This window comes from Xiphophorus hellerii, chromosome 20 (assembly GCF_003331165.1).
Source record: "Xiphophorus hellerii strain 12219 chromosome 20, Xiphophorus_hellerii-4.1, whole genome shotgun sequence".
In the NCBI taxonomy this organism is placed as follows: domain Eukaryota; kingdom Metazoa; phylum Chordata; class Actinopteri; order Cyprinodontiformes; family Poeciliidae; genus Xiphophorus; species Xiphophorus hellerii.
Genome location: NC_045691.1, coordinates 25335404 through 25352953, shown reverse-complemented (window position 1 = coordinate 25352953; position 17550 = coordinate 25335404). Strand labels below are relative to the sequence as shown.

The window sequence follows — 17550 nt, the reverse complement described above, 5'->3', positions numbered from 1 at the left end:
AAAAGGGTATGGCATACACTTAAGATTTTTATTTGTAAAAACAAATGTGAAAACAATATATAATTTACCTTCCACGTCACAATTATGCAGTACTTTGTTTACACATAAAATCCCCTCATATAAACATTGTGGTTATGTTCAAGAAATATGAATACTTTCGGACATTTTTATGGAAAGCTTGTACAAACGGCTTCTCACCAGCAGATGGCGCTGTATTCCTCCACATTGCTATGCACTCATTTCTAACCTCTATGACCAACGTATCAGACAAACACTGGCGCCAGGTGATGAATAAACAAGACTTTTGCTGCTTGTTGAGTAATCAGTTTATTCTGTAAAGACTCAGAAGTGTAGAAAGGATGATACAACAGTGCTTTATGATCAAAGACTATTTTCCATAAAAGTTTAAGTGATCATTAACACCGTAAGACCAGATTCCATTGATCTCAAACCAAAATAAATTTGTAACATTCGACACAAGTGCATACACTGCTGGTAGGAGGTGGGGGGAAAAAGCCCACCTCCCGATTTCACTTTGGATGGTATAGCACCGTTCTTCGCTATTAGCAGCTTCAAGATGCAGCTTTAGTGAGATTCATGTAGTGACTGTATGCTTCGATATAAACACAAGAAAATTGAGAGGAGAGCGACCGTCTCCTCGTTTTGGCTCTCTAGCTAGCACAAGATCTCACTCTGTCAGTGTTTGGGGATCAAATTGAGAATTTTGCTTTCAAACGTTTTTTTTTTTTTTCTTTCTTCTTCTTCTGTTTCTGCCAGTTAACAATGTTCGATACAATTACAGCTTAAAGTTGAACATCTCCAAGTGTACAGAAAGCAGCACAAGATTTTTTTTTTCACAGATATAGACCAACAGTGACCATCAATGCACTGGCAAGTTAATTATTTTTTTTTATTTATTTTTTTGCGTTTTTTTTCTATTATTTCTGGACAGCACAGTAGCTCGAAAGCGAGGTGATGAACAGACGACTCATATAAACACACAGACAGAGCTGAGTAAGGCAACGGTAGCGTGACAGGCTTCTCTCTGTTCAGTTTGCAGGGCAGTGTAGTGTATTGATCTCGACAGCTGTCAATACCTTTACAGTGAAGCAGATTGATTTCTGTGTTTCGTTTTGTTGCTTTTTTTTTTTAGCATCGCCGTCTTCGTTAGTGCATTGTATATAGTCTCTTGCGTGTAGCTGAACTGCAACGTGATCACCAACATTAATACAGATCTGAATAAAACGTGTTCCATTGCATCTGGACTTACAGTGACTATAGAAGAGTAGATAGAATTGAAAACCCAACTAACGGAAAGAAAAAGTAAAATTCAAGGCAGTGCTGAAGTACTGGTTGCTAAAAAACAAAACAGAAAAAAAGAAGAGTAAAAAATATCACAAAGCCAACAATAACATTTCCTCAACACATCTCTTGTTTGTCCAGGCAGTACAAACCATCTTTTATAGTGCAGTTTCAACCGTATATATATATGTTTATATATATATATATATATATATATATATAATTCTCCCTACGGCCCTATCCTAACCTAGGTTTCGCTCATTCAAGTCAGTTTTCCAGTCAGTGTGCGTCTTTTCTTTCTTTTCTTTGATTCCTCATACTGACCTCGTTGTGCACCCTCCCCACACAACCACAAAAAAAGCATGAAAGGCTTAAAACATCACAGGACTCAAAAGGTGAGAAGTTCTATTTCTTCTGTCGGTGGCAGGAAGTGATGGCAGATGGAAGAAGAAGAAGGAGGAGAAGAAGACGAGGAGGAGCAGGAGGCGGACGAGGGGGCAGGGAGGTATTCACAGTTTCAGTCAGAGTCCAGCGGTCCAGCTACAATCACATCTGCTGTCATTATGAACACACTTTTTTTTTGTTGTTTAAAAAAACCCCCCAAAAAACCTCAAATCATAGCCAGGGGAGCAGGCCGGCCTTTAAGCGTCACGTGTCCGTGCTTCATCACACCTCCAGCAGCTCCATCCTCAGGCGGTCCCTATCAGCAACACAAGAAGAAAACATGAAGAAAATTCTACTTCTTACATTTTTATTATTACCTCCCACCCACCCTGCCCCCCTCAAATAAAACATGCATGTGTGTGTTATATTGGCTTTTGAAAATCTGTCACACCAAAGGCAATTGCGGAGATTTATTCACATATATTAGCATGTGCTCTCGATCTATAATTCAGTGCTAAGAGTCCTACTTATCTAAAAATAGCTTGTAAAACACAGACCTTTGATTGCTTGAATAAACTACTCAGCATGAGTACCTGTACGCACTTCTTTTTTTACTGTACGTCACACAGCTCCCACTACAAACAACAAGCTGTCGTGCTTTTATCGCCACACCTGACTTACACTGGTTTTGCTTTCTTGACTGACAAACAGCCCTGGGCTTGCAAAAGTGTCACAGTGAATGAGGAATTTATTTTTATGACGGGTAACATGGGTGGGCGTACACATGTTCTGAAACCGCCAAGTAGTTTACGTCGAAGTCCAGAATTTCCATGTATTACGGTGATGTTATGAAGATGATAAATGCTCACATTCAAGTCAATGTTTCAATTGTATGCTGTTGTCCAGAGCTAGATCCAGGGAAATATTCATAGGGCAACAGGAACAAGATGTTATTCCAGGTCAGGACATATTATACTTCACAAGCAATTCCAATGCAGAACTCTTGGGAAGTGTTCATTTGTGAGGGTGGTAACCACGCCCACTTCAAATCTCTGGCCAGTTTCACAATAGTGCTTTTGGGTGCCATACAAGGATAAAGTTCTGCCAAGAACACCATGCTGATGTGCAATAAGTCAGCATCTTTTTTTTGGTTTTTAAAGCTTCCAACTGGTACGGCAAATAACGGTGCACCGACTGCAGTTTTCCGGCCAACTGCCTATTACCAATCTTCAACCTGACCTGCCAATACTGATTTTTATTTTTTTTGTCTCAAACATTTCTAACTAAGGCCAGAAAGTCACTGTGGGGTGACTGCTCTCAACAGCAAACATGCAGACATGACCTGATGGGTGGGTCTGTCAGTCAGCTTTCTCTCACAGCAGAGCAAAAGAGTGAATCAGTGAATAAGATCGACTTAACATGCAAGTATCGCCTGATCACAGGTCCAAGATTAAGGAAATTGGGGCTGATTTATTAGTGTACGGCAAAGCATTACTTCAGGGTGACAATAAATGCCTTCTGTTATTATCTAAAAACATATTGTAAGCTGTTCAGATTCATATTAGTTCTGATTCGTTTTTGCTAGTTGTCTCCCTGGTGGATATGAATTGACGACGGTTGGTTCAAAACATTCAGCACTAGAGGGTAGTGTTCTGTACCTGAAAAATTGGGTGGGAACAGCGGATTTAGCATCTGTAAACTGTAAATGTGCTGTTCTACCTGGCCTGGTTGGTGTCGGTCTGCTGTTCGATCAGTGAATGACTCGCTGTGGGCTGCTGCTGCTCATCGCCTCCGTCTGACCAGGGATCCTGCAGGACTGCTGTCTGACCTGACTCCTCAGGTTTGTCGTGCTTCCTGGCACCAGTCTCGGATCCTGTCAGAGCGAGCAGCGGCTCATATGAATCCTGCCACATAAGCCGCTGCCCCGAGTCCAGCCCTGCTTTCCCTTCCGGGTGCTTGATCGTTTCTTGCTCAATGAGTTTCTTCTTGGCCGGTGAAGGGTATTTCTGTGACTCAGCCTCAATGTCTCCGTAGCTCCTTGCGTCATCTGACTCCGCTGGAGGCCGTTGATAAATCTCCAACCACTTCAGCTGCCCATTTTTGTGGCTGTAGCGACTGTCGCTGAACCAGCGCACTACCTCTGACTTAGGAAGGCCTGTCTGAATGCTTAACTCTTCGTACTGAAGGCTGCTGGGCCAACGAGTGTTAGAGAAAGCCTGACGGAGGATTTGCAGCTGCTGCGGGGTCTTGTTGCCCCAGGGTGGCGAGAAAGACGTGTGGCAGGCCGACACCTCAATGTCACATTTGGGTTCTTGATGAACAGTGTCGGATGTGGTCTGTGGTTCATTCATCTTCAGCCTTTTAAAATTGATCTTAATGGGGTCAACTCTGAGCTCTTTCTGTGCCCTCTCGCCGATAATTAGGTCCTCCTCCTTAATGAGCTTCTGTAAGATTGACATGCCTTTCATGGGAAAGTCTTTGTTGCATCCACCCTCATCTATAATAGATGAGTTGCTTGTTGTAATGACAGTAGTGCTGGTGCTTTCAGTTGGGGGTTTGCTGGCATTGTTCTTGTTTTGAATGCTGTCATCACAGGTGGAACTGCAGTTTTCACCGCTAATACTGCTGCTGTTGGTCTTGTGAACGTGGCTGTTGTTGTCATCGTCAGCCCTGTCAGCATGAGCCCCATCTGGATCACAGACAATGAAGCTGCTGTGATGATTGTTACAGTTTGTTTTTGATTTGCTGGTGTTGTCGACGATCACTTGACTCGTGGCGCTGTTCGAACCCTCTGATCCAGTTGGTAAACTGTTGCACTTGGTGCTTGGTTCGCTGTTGGTGTCAGCAACGCAGTGCTCGCTGTTATTGCTAGTGTTTGTGGAGCAGGCGGCAACGCTGTTGGTAGTGTCAGTTGGGTTGCTGTTGTCGTTTACCGGTTTTCTGCTCTCAACACCATTAGTAATGCTGGAACAGCTGCTGCTTCGACTGCTGCTGGTGCTATTGACACAACCGCTGCTTCCAGCCTCATCCAGCCCGTTGCTCTTCTCTTGGTCCACAGTGAGTTCAGTACTCTTAGTAGGCTCCTGTGTTGTTCGGGCAGTACATGGAAACTTTGGTGGGGCAACTGGAGAAGAATACGAGACTCTTGTCACATGTGGCTTGGTTGACAAGTTGGCCTGCGTCGTTATGACTCCGACGGGCCTTGGTTTTATACCTCCATATGGAACTTTGGCCATCTGAAAGTTTGGTCCTTTTGAGCCTGGAAGGCCAGTGACAGTGTGGTGAGTTACGATGTGATTGACCTGTTGTGCTGTCACGGGTTGCTTCTGGGGTGCTCCTCCTTGGAAAACAGTATTGAACATCTTCCTCCTGGCCTCCTCGATCTCTTCAGGAGACCAGCTGATGCCCTGTTTAAGCCTTTGGGCAGTAAACCATAGCTTGATTTGTTCTTCTGGAAACTCCGAAACCACCGTCAGGTAGCAGAGCTCGGCTTTGGTCGGGTAGGGAAATTTGCCAAACGATGTCTTGAGAAAACTGCTGGTGTCCATGGCGGCATCGTAGGTGGGGATGCTGCTGAGAGGGATCATCACCTTTGGAAGATCTTTATTCGCGTCAGAGGAAGTGGGGGAATAAAGAGGGGGAGTGTGCTGGTGAAAGACTTGGTTGGACACTGTCTTAATCACATGAGTGACAGTGGTCCTCGGCATAGCTGGGGTCCCAGACTTACTGAGAGCCCCGTTTTGGAGTTCAGGCACATTATTCAGCAGGCTAGGGTCTGCATCCTTTCCAGTGTCTATCTTCCGTACCTCCACAGTGTGAGATACAACAATCTTTTTGTGCTCCCCCTTGGCTTTCATCATCTTTGCGATTGGTGTTTTAGTGAGGGAGATCCCAGATTCTTTGTAGTCTTCTCCACTGTCTGTAAAGAGGCTTTGCTCTACAGTTGTTACTCCATCTCTCTTGTTGACACTGAGGGAGGCGGTAACCAAGCCCTCCATAATCTTGGGGTGGGCGTTGGCGTTGTGCAGCGCAAGAGCCTCGAAGCGGACGACCGACACCCCACAGTTCAGGCAGTAGAAGGTGGGCTGGGCTCTGAAGTCTAAGTGGCAGTTATGCATGTGATCCAAAAAGTAATTTAGATCTCTGGACTCGAATCGGCAAGTGATGCAGCTGTAAGTACCTCCTTTCTGCGTTTCGCTGCTGCTTTCGGATTTGGAGGAGCTGTGAGAAAAGTGGGCCGACTCCTCTCCGGAGATGCTGAGAATGCTGTCTTCTGGGATTGTTGGTAGGAGTTCTGGTAGCGAGCCCAGAACAATTTCCTCACGTGCATGTTTGGATTTGGATGGTATCATGCAGGGCACAGTGGATTTCCTCTTGCTGGCCATATCGCAGCTTGGTGTAAATGTGAGTGAGTGGTAGTCCGGCGTGATGAGAGCAGAGGGTAGGTGAATAGTGAAAGGGTTTGAGTGGGGTTTGGTGTCATGGACCAGCCACAGAGATATCACAGTGTTGCTTCATGCCTTCTACCAATTTTGGATTCCTGTCTCATGGACAAGTTTAACAGCTCTGGTGGAACCTGGAAGAAACGAGAACAAAAGAAGCAAACATGAATTTTTCAGCACATCTTCAGTGTAAGAGTTAGAAAAACAGAAATGGTCATTATCAAGTTTAAGAAGAGCTAGCCAGGACTGGAGAGTTGAAGGTATTTTTTGTACTTAATGGAAAAAATAAGTTCTGCAACTGCTGTATTTTATATATTTCTAAATATAGTTGAAAGCAAATATAGACACACTATAAAAACAAATTTTTTCCTCACAGCCTGTCATTAAATCAGACTAAATTTTTCCTGGGAATGTATTTGAAGGCAACACTCAAACACACGGTAACATAGGATGTCCAGTCATTTCATTCAGGACAGACATTTGGTAATAAACGTTTGAATCAACCCCAGAACAAATGCAAAACTACTTTCTGAAAATGCTACTTGAACCAGCAAAAAAGTATAAAAAGACATATTATAGTTAGCAGATGCACTTAGGGACAAAAACCTCAATTTCTGGAGACGAGTCCTGTGATCTGAAGAAATAGAAACTGATGTGTTTGGCCGTAAATGTTGCAAACCGAAGAACACAAACCCTAGTGTGAAGCATGGAGGAGGCAGCATCATGTTGTGGAGATATTTCTCTGCAGGACGGACAAGTGCACTTCATAAAAGTACTAAATTTAAAGGAAGTAAATGAAAATAAAATCTATAAAAAATACATCTGATATTCAGACTGCAATCTTTACCTGAAACCATCTTTATTTCAGTTATTCCATTATATCACCACCTACAGGCCTGGCATAGTTACTGCAATCTATAGGGTCATTTTCAGTGTTTCCATAAGGAATTAAACACATGTTAGCAAATGTTGAATTTGTCTTAAATCTTAACTACAAGATTGTTTTGTCTAAAAACCTTGACGACAATGTGTTAGTAATCAATCTGTTGTGATTACCATGCATTAAAAAAAAATTGTCAGCAAAGTTAACTCAAACTTGACCCCACATCCTCTTGACTCCAACCTCAGGGTACAGAAAACCGAGGCGTGAAATCTGAAATGGGAACTTAATCATTCAATCTGTAAATTATGCACGTTACAGTTGTCACTATATGTAGGTGATCGGGAGGTTAATAGCTTGCATGTCGGCATAAAAACCATAAAATATACGAGACGGTGAGCAGAATGCAGAGAAAATGAGCATCCCCACTCAGGGTTAATAGGTGTGGGTGGAAATATAAAGCGTGAAAGGAGCTGGCAGTATCAGCAGTTAAAGCACCAAGGTAAAAGTGTGCAGGCCTTTTTCCTTATGACAACATTTTTACATTTCATCAGATATGAAGGTCACAGTTAATGATTCTTGAAGAGGGAAGGTCATGTGACTCTCGCTCACCACATTTTTTTTTTCTTCTTCTCCTACTGTAGTTTATGCACCAGTTTATTCGTACACTAAAATTAGATCGGTCTAATTACCTACTTATGGGAGAAAGAAAATCAAAACAGACAAAGGCTTTTGGTCAAAACAAAAGAAAAAAGAAAAAGTGAGGATTTTCACTGTGACACACAGACACACACACACTTCCTTAATCAGCGCCGCCTGTCAGTTTGTTCTGCGCTTTGCTTGGATTTACAGACTTCTGTGTAGATGTCACTTTTTATGATTTCAAAAGACAGATTGCAATAATTGACCACGGCCAGAAATGACAGTTGGTGATGTTTTATTTTTCTTCCCTCATGCTGCAGTAGGATCGGCTCTTCTAGTTTGTAATGAGGCATGACCTCCCAAATTATTTTTAGCCAAGCTTCCTGCTAATTTCGAAACGTGTTGCGTTTAGGGAGCGTTATGTTGTCCCGTGACGAGCACGTTCAGCTAAGGAAAGCGTTAATGTCAGTGAGTGCCTGTTAGCTGGAGCAGGCCCAGGGGATTTTCACACCCATCGAGTGTGATCCAATCACTTCTCTCCACATCAGGTGCCAAAAGTATCTAACCTCACCAACTGTTTCGCCTTGTTTCTGCAGCCTCAAATATGCAAAATATGCACACAGGTTTCATACCTGCCAAAAAAGGAATTCCTTCTCATTGTGAGTCTAGGTGCCATTTTAAGACAGCACGGTGTGCATTGTTTGTGTCAAAGAGAAAAAGATTAAAATCTGTCACATCCTCCTGACCCGATCGACCCTGGCAGGACAAAAAAAGTTATCCCTCTGCCAGGTTTATGTAAAATAAATTTTACCAACTCGTTTCTTCTGCTGAAAGTAGTAATAATAATATCAGAGAATCTGAGGAAGAAGCCAAAATTAGGGTTATGGGAAAGAGGTCTTCCAACCTCAAAGACTCGGAGCTCATCACTAAATATAAATTCACTAAATCCCAGTGGAAAGAAGCAAAAAGCTGCTCCGCAGTTTTAAGTAGAGTTTTTATTGCTGAAATGTTAAGAAAGAGTTTTCTATTCAGTTAAAAGTGATCTATATAAAATTATTATAAACATATTTTATATACTGTATATATATATATTGATACTAACAGCGATTTCGGCCAGTATTAGTCATTTTAGCACTTCGGAACTGGTCCCATAAAACTTGGCTATTACGAACAATATTTATTTCCATCTTGGACAGATATCGATATCCAGTATTAATATTGCCATTATAGCCGATATTTACCAATATTATTTACACACCTTGGAGAAAAGAACAACCAGACCTCTGACTTTACCACTGCTACACTGGTGGTGGTTTAATAGTGCGGGGATATTTTTCTTGACACTTTGGTCGTGTTAATAACAACGGAGTATTGCTTAAACCCCACCTGAGTATTTCTGCCGGCCATGTCCAGGCCTTCGTGACCACAGTGTGACAACCCTCTGGTTGCATCATGTCACAAAGCTCAGATCAGCTCAAACTGGTCACCAGATTTCAGTCCAGTAGAGACGCTTTGGAGTGAAGCGGAAGAGGAGACATGATGCCGTCACGTCAGTTTGGACCAGGAAGCAAAACGGGTTTCCACCTGGTACTAGACAGATGTACCCAATAAAGAGGTAACTGGGTAATAGTTTATTAACTTCGGCTCTTTGTTCCAACATCTCATACCATCCTTCCTTCAGCTCCCCCGCCTTATTTGTTTACATGGTTATGATGAATTGCTTATTCATCCATTTACTTGCAGGAAACTGAGCTCTCCCTATTAGAGCTATTTGTTTTGTGGAAAAATACAAATAGTCCCATGCTGCAACATTAATATGTCTCTTCTCTTGAAAAACAAATGTGTTTCAACGTTATTTACTTTGTCGGTAATCATTTTACCGCCGTTTATTTGACGGCTTTGACCGGAGAGTCAACATGGAGATTAAATGCGTCTGGAATGTGAGGAGACGCAGTGTTGTGAAAAAGATACAATCTTTCTGATACTTTGTTTAGGCGGCAGAAAGGTCACACGTGTAAGAATGCAGCACATCAAAACGCACACAAATCCGACTTTTCACTCTCACTTCTCATTCTCCGTTCTCAAACTGACAGGAAACACTGAATTAAATTTATATTCCTTTTTGCTTCCATCTTCAAGCACTAAAAAGTGACGATCAAATGAGGGGGAAAAAGTATCAAGTTGGAGGCGGGCCCCTGCAGCCCGTGCCCTCTGCTTGAACTCCTGACACACACTTGCACTCTCACACTGCCACAGTGCATCACTCCCGTCCTCATTTCAGAGTCTGGAGACGCATCGGAGTGTGACACGCCGCTGCAGACCGGCCTCGTCCCGTCACTTCCCCCACGGTTGGCTTTCCACCGTCCTGACCCGCCAAAACCACTCCGGCATTCTGGGACGCAAAGGTCACTCCGCGCACTTCCAGCCGTTTTCGTTATATTTATCCTACTTATTGTTTGTGCACGCTGCGGCGGAGCACTTTCGCAGACATTAAGTTGTGTATTCACTGTGGCTGGTTACATTTTAAATAAAAGATGAACCTGTTCCAAAGCTAAACCCTCAAACGACTGCCCACAGGTACACCACGTTCCCACTGTGACGTCGTCCTCATAACTACCTCTTTTGTTTTTAATCATTCCTCGCGTTAAAAAAAAACAAGAAATGAAAAGAAAAAAAAAAAACAACACCAAAACTAGGTCAGCAGCATCTTATGCAGTAATCCCGGTTCGTTGCATCCCGGCGCGGGCGAGCGCTGTATGTTTTGCCCATCAGAGAGGTTGTGGTAGTCCCTGCTGGCACGCTCAGTTAACCCCTGCTGAGGACATGGAAGTCGCCGGGATTGCTACGCTGAGCGAGAGATTTACGGGTCAGCTTTCACGCAACAACTATCTGCCTTAGACGTGGTGCTATGGCATAGAAATGCAGCCGCAGCATCGGTGCTGGCTTCGTTTAGAGATGTCTGACGTAATGATGTCATTCAGGTAACACGACACCATAAACACCACAATGTTTCATAGGTTTAATGAAATGAACATGTTTCTTCTAGGTGGGAGTAATATGACTGTTTTGAAGGGACCAGAATCCTGACTTTGAATCTGACGGCTAAGGATTAGGATGATGACAAAGAGGCATTTCCATCCCAAAGGCTCGGAGCGTCTCACCACAGAGAGGAAATGCTGTTTTTAACAGCGTCCTAAACAGGGCGTTTGGCCAAGCGTTTCGAACCAAATTTATGCACCGATCTTCTCTACCTCTGTAAAGGTCTGAAAATCAGCCACTGTACCGATGGGAGAGGACCCGCCCACCAGGTCGCATTTCTCATCGTGTGTGGCTAACAACAGTCACCCCACTGTTCCCAACATCGTCACTGTGTTGTTCAGCAACTTCTCAGGGAAAAAAGCTGGCGTCCGTCAGAATCGGACTCAGCAGCTCAGGCTTTTCAGCCCTCCTGCAGTCTTAAGAGATGGGGTCAGTTGGACCCCTCGTTCGCTTTTATGAGTTTTTTGTTTTTGTAGGGTTTCGGGAACTGACGGTCTGATGGGAGAACCGCTCGCTTCCCCGCGCTCCTCCTGTGCGTCATACTAAGAAAGCTGGAGGGTTAAAAAGCGGTGACCAGCCAAAAAACTTAAACTGGTTTAAGTTTAAGTTAGTACTGAGCGCTTCCTTTGAGAAAGTTTTAAGATAACTGAAATGTAGATAACTCTCATAAGCAAAGCATAAAATAGCAAATAGCAATTGCTAACCAATACTATAGTTTTGAGGAAAAACATCTTTCTCTGGAGATCTTAGAGATAAAGAATAAGTAATCCACAGAGGAGAGGGAATCATTCCAGACTGGCCTTGTACAGGAGCTTGTCTTCACTCCACTTCACTTCCTGAATGAATTGGAGGGGGAGAAAAAAAAAGGCCCAAAACAAACCCAAAGTTGAGCAAGGTTACATAAAGAATCAGGTCACCTATGAAAAGAATGGGCTGCTTTATGTAGCGGGCGAGACGTGCGATCAGACAACAAGGGCCGTCCAGACAGGGAGCCGCTGAATGGATGCTCCTGAAAGGCCCGGCCTTGTGTTTCAGCTCGCTGGGTAGACGACAGCTCAGCCGACGGCCGTCCCCGGTGTGTCGCATGTCCCCGCGCTGGCACTGGCTCTGTGGCACAGAGGGAGGAAACTCTTTTCATCTCAGCAGACCGGAGGAGCCACGCAGCAGTAGCAGCATCTGAAGTGAGCGAGAAGTGGCACAGCTCTCAGACGGGCTTTTTCCTGAACGCCCACGCGCCGAGGCTGCCGCGCGCTGGACTAAAAAACCGTGTTTGAACCATTCAGCTTTTTTTTTCTTCTTTCTTTTCTTTCCCAAAACAAGCCTTTCAAAACAAATGGGATTAAGCTAGGTTTAAATTCTGATGGGGTTTTACACGTTCCGCTGGATTTAAGGTTTACAACACAGCTCCCCTCCAGGTGTGCTGTCATAATAACCCTAATATAATACTTAAATCTAATTAGTATGTAATTGCATAATCTGTCCTTGTACAGTGTGCTTAAAATATTCATACTCTTCGACCTTTTCACATTTTGCCAAATTACAACCATAAACTTTAATATACTTTATTTATAGATTAGTAGTGAATTATTTTGACGTGGGAAGGAAATGATTTATGGTTCCAAAATGGCGTACATTTGTATTCACGCACCCTAAGTTAATAGTTTGTAGAACCACCTTAAGCTGCGATTACAGCTGCGAGTCTTTTGTATGTCCCTACCAGCTTTGCATATCTAGACAACAGATTTTGTTTTGTCTGGTCTTCTTTGCAAATGCGCTCAATCCCAGTCAGACTGAATGGAGAGCAACTGTGGATAATGATTTCAAAGTTTCGCCACATGAACCTCAATTGAGTTTAGGTCTGGCCTTTTGACTGTGGCATACTAAAAGATGAATGCTGCAATGTAAACCATCCCAACGTATTTCCGGCTGTGTGTTTAGGGTTGTAGTCCTGTTGGAAGGAGAAGCTAATCCCCAGTTCCAAGTCTTTTGCAGTCTAGAACAGTTTTTCTTGGATTATCCTTTATTTGGATTCATTCATCTCCCCTTCAACACTGACGAGCCCCATGTTTCCCATTGAAGAAAAGAATCCCCCATTGAAAGATGCTGCCACCACCATTTTTTTTTTTTTACCATAGTGTATTTAGGGAGTTGATTTTCCTCTATGCATAGTATTTTCCTTGTAGAGCATAAAGTTTTCTAAAGTTCAACTGGGGACCAAAATTACAACATTTGTTACATGTTCAGCTGGTACTGCACCGGGTCAAATTATCCAAGCCAACAGAAAAACTTGCTCCCCTCCTCGCCTGTGGTGGGCTACACCGAGAACCACTGAATGAAACGACAGGAATACCTTAGAAGACATCGAGCGCAACTTCCTTCTTCTCAAAATGTGAACAAAAATCGAGTTTATTTGTATTTTAGCAGTTTAGAAGTTCTCTGGTAAAAAAAAAAAACGAGCTATTTCTCCCACTAGTGCTAAAGTCACACATTTGTTTTGGTTGTATTTACCCAGAATTCCATGCACTATAGTTCACTTCCTGCTTTTGGTGCAGTCTCTGGTCCACTTGAATCCATATATGCACCTAAATTCGCTTTATCGAACCGAGCCTAAGGTTTTTAGGCAGACCAGAGTTTGATTTTAGGTCTGCATCAGGGTTCAAATGCGCATTCATATCTCCCCAAGCGAACGGGACTTTCTGAACTAGAGCAAACTAGACAGTGCTGGTGTGAATACATCAGTAGTCTCTTCTGATCAGACCACCATCCTTCACAGCGTGCGGGAATAACTTATCTCTTCCTTTCAACCTTTAGCTTGAGGTATGGATCTTCTGCAGCTCCTCCAGTTACCATGAACCTCTTGGCTGCTTCTATAAATCCTCTTGTTCTCTAACCCATCAGTTTAGGTGGAAAATTTATGTGTGGGTGGAGATGCAATTACGTCATACTCTTTCCATTTTGGATGATGGATTGATCAGTGCTCTGTGAGGTATGCAAAGCTTGGAATATTGTTTTATAGCCTGAGCCTGCTTTAAGCTTCTCTAGAACTTCATCCCTGACTGTTTGTTGTTGTGTTCCTTGTTCTTGTTGATGCTTTTTATGCATTAATGTTCTCTAACAAACCTCTGAGGCCTTCATGGAACAGCTGGATTTATCCTGAGATTAAATTGCACACAGCGTAACAGAATTTACCAATTAGGTGTAGAGGTGCACCCATTGCAGTTTTCTGGCCGATCAACGATCTTTAAAAAGCCTGAATTCAAATACTAATTTTTTAAATTTTTTTGTCTGCAAACAGCTGGGTGACCGGTCACTGTTGTTAACAACGTGACCTGGTGGGCGGATCTGTCAGTCAAACCTCTCTCACGGCAGACCAGAAGGGAACAGTGGCTGATTTTTAGACCTTTACGGAAGTAGATACGATTAGTGGATAAATTTGGAGGAAAAAATAGGTGGTTTCTCATACGTATTGTCAGATTTCCGATCTACCAAAATTAAGGAAACTGGGGCCAATTTATCAGCTGGACAATTTATCGGGGCACCTTTAAATAGGTGACTAAAAGGAAGTTGGTTGCACTGGATTTTATTTAGGGGAGTTGGTAAAAAGGGGCTTAGTACAAATGCACACCACACTTTTGTTAGTAAAAAAAAAAAAGAAGCTGTGTAACATTTTCCTTGTCCTTACTGCTGGCCTGTCACACAAAATTCAAATAAAAATACAGAGGTTTCTGGCATTAAAGTCACAAAATGTGAAAAAATTCGAGCGGTGTGAATACATTGGCAAGGCTTTGTATACTGGAGCGTGTTGTTCCTAGTCGAGCAATTCAATTAAGAGAAACCAGAGTGTATTCCCTCTCCTCCCCTCATAAACTGCTGCAGTAATTACAATATTACAACAGTAAAAAAATAAATAAAGAATCCCATCCGCAATCCACAGCAAGTCGCTACCAGTGGAAAAGAGGAGCGAGGCTGCAAAGTGGCTGCTAGACACTAAAATTTAATTCAAAACAGTCCACCGATTCAGACACTCCCAGATCGCTGGGTCACCTACGGCTGACGTCGGGCGAACGCAGACTTGCGTTTATTTTGTCGTCCTGTCACATGAAGGCTGGAGGAGAGGAAAGGACAAAGGAAGTCGAAACTCAGACGTTTGGGTGTGAAGTGAGAGGATGACTGATGATGATGAGGATGATGACAGGCTGTGCCGTTTCAATATTCCTCCCCGCTGACACCCTGCGTAGGCACACACTCCCTCCTCACCTCCGCACCATTTAGCACCTGCACGGCTCTCCAAATCTTCGCTCTCAGAAGTGAGGAGCTGGTAAAGAGCGTCACGGCGTGACAGCCTCAGAGGGGCGAGAACACACACACGCACAAAAAAACGAGAACAAAAAAACCCCAAAACGCTAAAATAAAAGCTGAAATCCTCAAGCTTATGACAACATTTGTTTTGTGTGTAATTTGCTCTGACAGTGATCTGCGGCTGTCTTGAGTGTCCTTAAAAAAAAAGTGGAGAAAACATGGAGGGAGAAGAAGAAGGTGGGGGGGGGGGGCGTCTGTCAGACATTTGAATGATCAAAAAAAAGAAAAGTCTGTTTAGCAAAAAACGTTTCTGCCAAACATCCATTAGAGAGATTAATGTCATGTGAATGGATCAGCTGGACACCCAAATATAAGCCAGGGACAGAGGAAAACGACGGTCTTCCACAGAGAGGGGGACTGGGAACAATGGTGCCTCATTTATACGGAGGAACGTGATCCAGCGCCGGGAGGCTCAAGATGGCTGACTGGACCGTCTGCGATTGTTCCGGTGTTTCCTGCGAGTTCGGGCTGGTCAGTTGTCCAGTACGCGCCGGTTCGAGGTGGGGGGTGTTTGGGACAAGATGGACAGGCGGGTTTTACACTCTGAGCACGAATGGCGGTGTACGTGTGCAGAAAAGTGATATGGAGTCATGGGAGTCATTAGCGCAGCGCTCCTACAGGTCCCCACTAAGCGCCCAGATGAAGACCCTGGGCAGTGAGGGGAATGGGGAGTTGCGTGTGGTCTGCTTGTTTTCTTTCCTTCAGATGGGCGTGTTTGTGTTCGTAGTGATGTCTGAATGTCTGAGACGCAGGTGTTGTCGGCCAGCTTCGTGCTTCTCCTCTCCAACACACACACACACACACACCCCACCCCTTTACCTCCATAACTGCAGCCTCGTCCACTGGGAAACTGGTTGGTGATGCCACTCATGTGTTAACATCGCCATGGCAACTCCACTCTTCCCCTTGCCCACCACGCCACACACAACACAGTCGCCTGTCCACACCCACCAAAACAGCAAGACACAAATACACACACACACACACACACACACGCCCACACGCATGCTGAATTCCTTGGACTGCATCCGGAGAGGGGCAGACCTAATCCCAACGCCCCGCCGGCTGGGTTTGAAAAGTCCACACAAGGCGCGAGGTTCAGCTTTGGTCAAGGCCCGCGACCGCCTCCCCCCGCACCTGTGTTGCTCCGGTTGAAGGGGCCTGATGGGAGGAATATCACAGCTGAACAAGCTACAAATGATCCCCCCCTATCTGGGGGTTTTTCGTCCTGTGAAGCCATCGTGAAGGCCTTGCGGGCTGAGGCGATACGGTGCGTACCTCGCCACCCTCTGACCTGGCGTCTGATGGAGCCCTCGCCGTACCAACGCTCCCATCTGCAGCCCAGATGAATGACAGGCAAATACACCCAAAAAAGCATCTGAGTCACGCATCCTTTTACATCGCTTTTAATGAATAACTTCCTCAGCTGCATAGCTGAAACTACAGACGCTCGTAAAAGGGGAGAAATTAAGGCGAAAAGAAGGAAAGATGGCGGCACAGCGCCCATTGTAGTGTCCATCTTAAAATGGCTGACATTACAGCCTCTTCAAAACCACCACAGCCTGGCAAATGCCAGCTCCTGCTGACTGAACCTTTCCTGCATGGGACAGAGAAAAGAGGCAGGGGCTCTTCCAACGACCCCACCCCTTCACCACCCACTATAGCCTCAAGGCTTTTTTTTTTTCAGAGCACAAACATTTCTTTTGGTTGGAACTATGCAAACATGCTGGTTTAGTGGGGCTCTTGGAGCGGGCTGGGCTTCGATACGGCATTGGTCCGGCGACAAAAGCAACTCCAAGAGGGATGAAAGACCCAAATAGAAGTGAACCTGTGAGGACCGCCGTCCTTTCAGGAAGGGAAAAAATGGGGACTCTGTGTTGTCGTTTGGAGAATTTTCTGCAAAAGATCGGTTTATGTCAAAACAGTTTGAAGATCCGGTTGGCATTAGACTGTAGGTTTTTCTCTCTCTCTCTCTCTCTCTCTCTCTCCCTCCTCTGAACTCGAGGAATGTTATACACTGCATGTCGGCTAAATCTGCAAATCATGACCATATGACCCTCTCCTCTGTATTCTCTGGCATGGGATTCATTTTGAGCCGTGGAAGGCAGACAAAAACATACCGTCTGTTGCCTTTAGAAGTCGGAACACAGCCGATCCCGAGAAGTGCATTATTCCCGGAATATGAGCGGTGGCATGTCGTTCATGGGGGAAATGGGCACTCTTGGCCCGCTGCGTTCTGTGTGTCTGTATACAAACACTCAGCTGGGGCCATAACGAAAACTATGAGCTGTGCCTAATTGCAGGGAGTGCGGGATGAAAAGCAATATGCCTGGCCTCATTAGAGCAGTTCCGAGAAGGGAGATGGAAGACTGTTCCCAGGGATCCACAAAAGGGAATTGACATTCCCCCAGTGTAAGCGCCCTACCGGAGTGAAAAAAAAAAAAAAAAGAGAGTAAAAAACCCTACGCACACACTGAGCTTACCGGGCCGAGCTCAGCACGC

The 17550-nt window shown here is 44.4% G+C and overlaps 1 protein-coding gene across 6 annotated transcripts in view; it reads right to left on the bottom strand.

The window, feature by feature from the left end:
* Positions 1-311: 311 nt before the first annotated feature.
* Positions 312-17550, bottom strand: part of zhx3a (zinc fingers and homeoboxes 3a) — a 23652-nt gene continuing 6413 nt past the window's right edge. For 4 of the 6 annotated variants that reach the window (XM_032550210.1, XM_032550206.1, XM_032550211.1 and 1 more), the window contains exons 2-3: positions 3406-6262; positions 312-2002 (exon numbers count right to left, since the gene is read on the bottom strand). In XM_032550210.1, coding sequence (XP_032406101.1) covers positions 1969-2002; positions 3406-6071 — 2700 coding nt within the window. In that variant the 5' untranslated portion in view covers positions 6072-6262 and the 3' untranslated portion in view covers positions 312-1968. Of the gene's footprint in view, positions 2003-3401; positions 6263-11606; positions 11866-17550 lie in introns of those variants that run through there. The other 2 variants (XM_032550209.1, XM_032550212.1) reach the window with 2 other exon arrangements.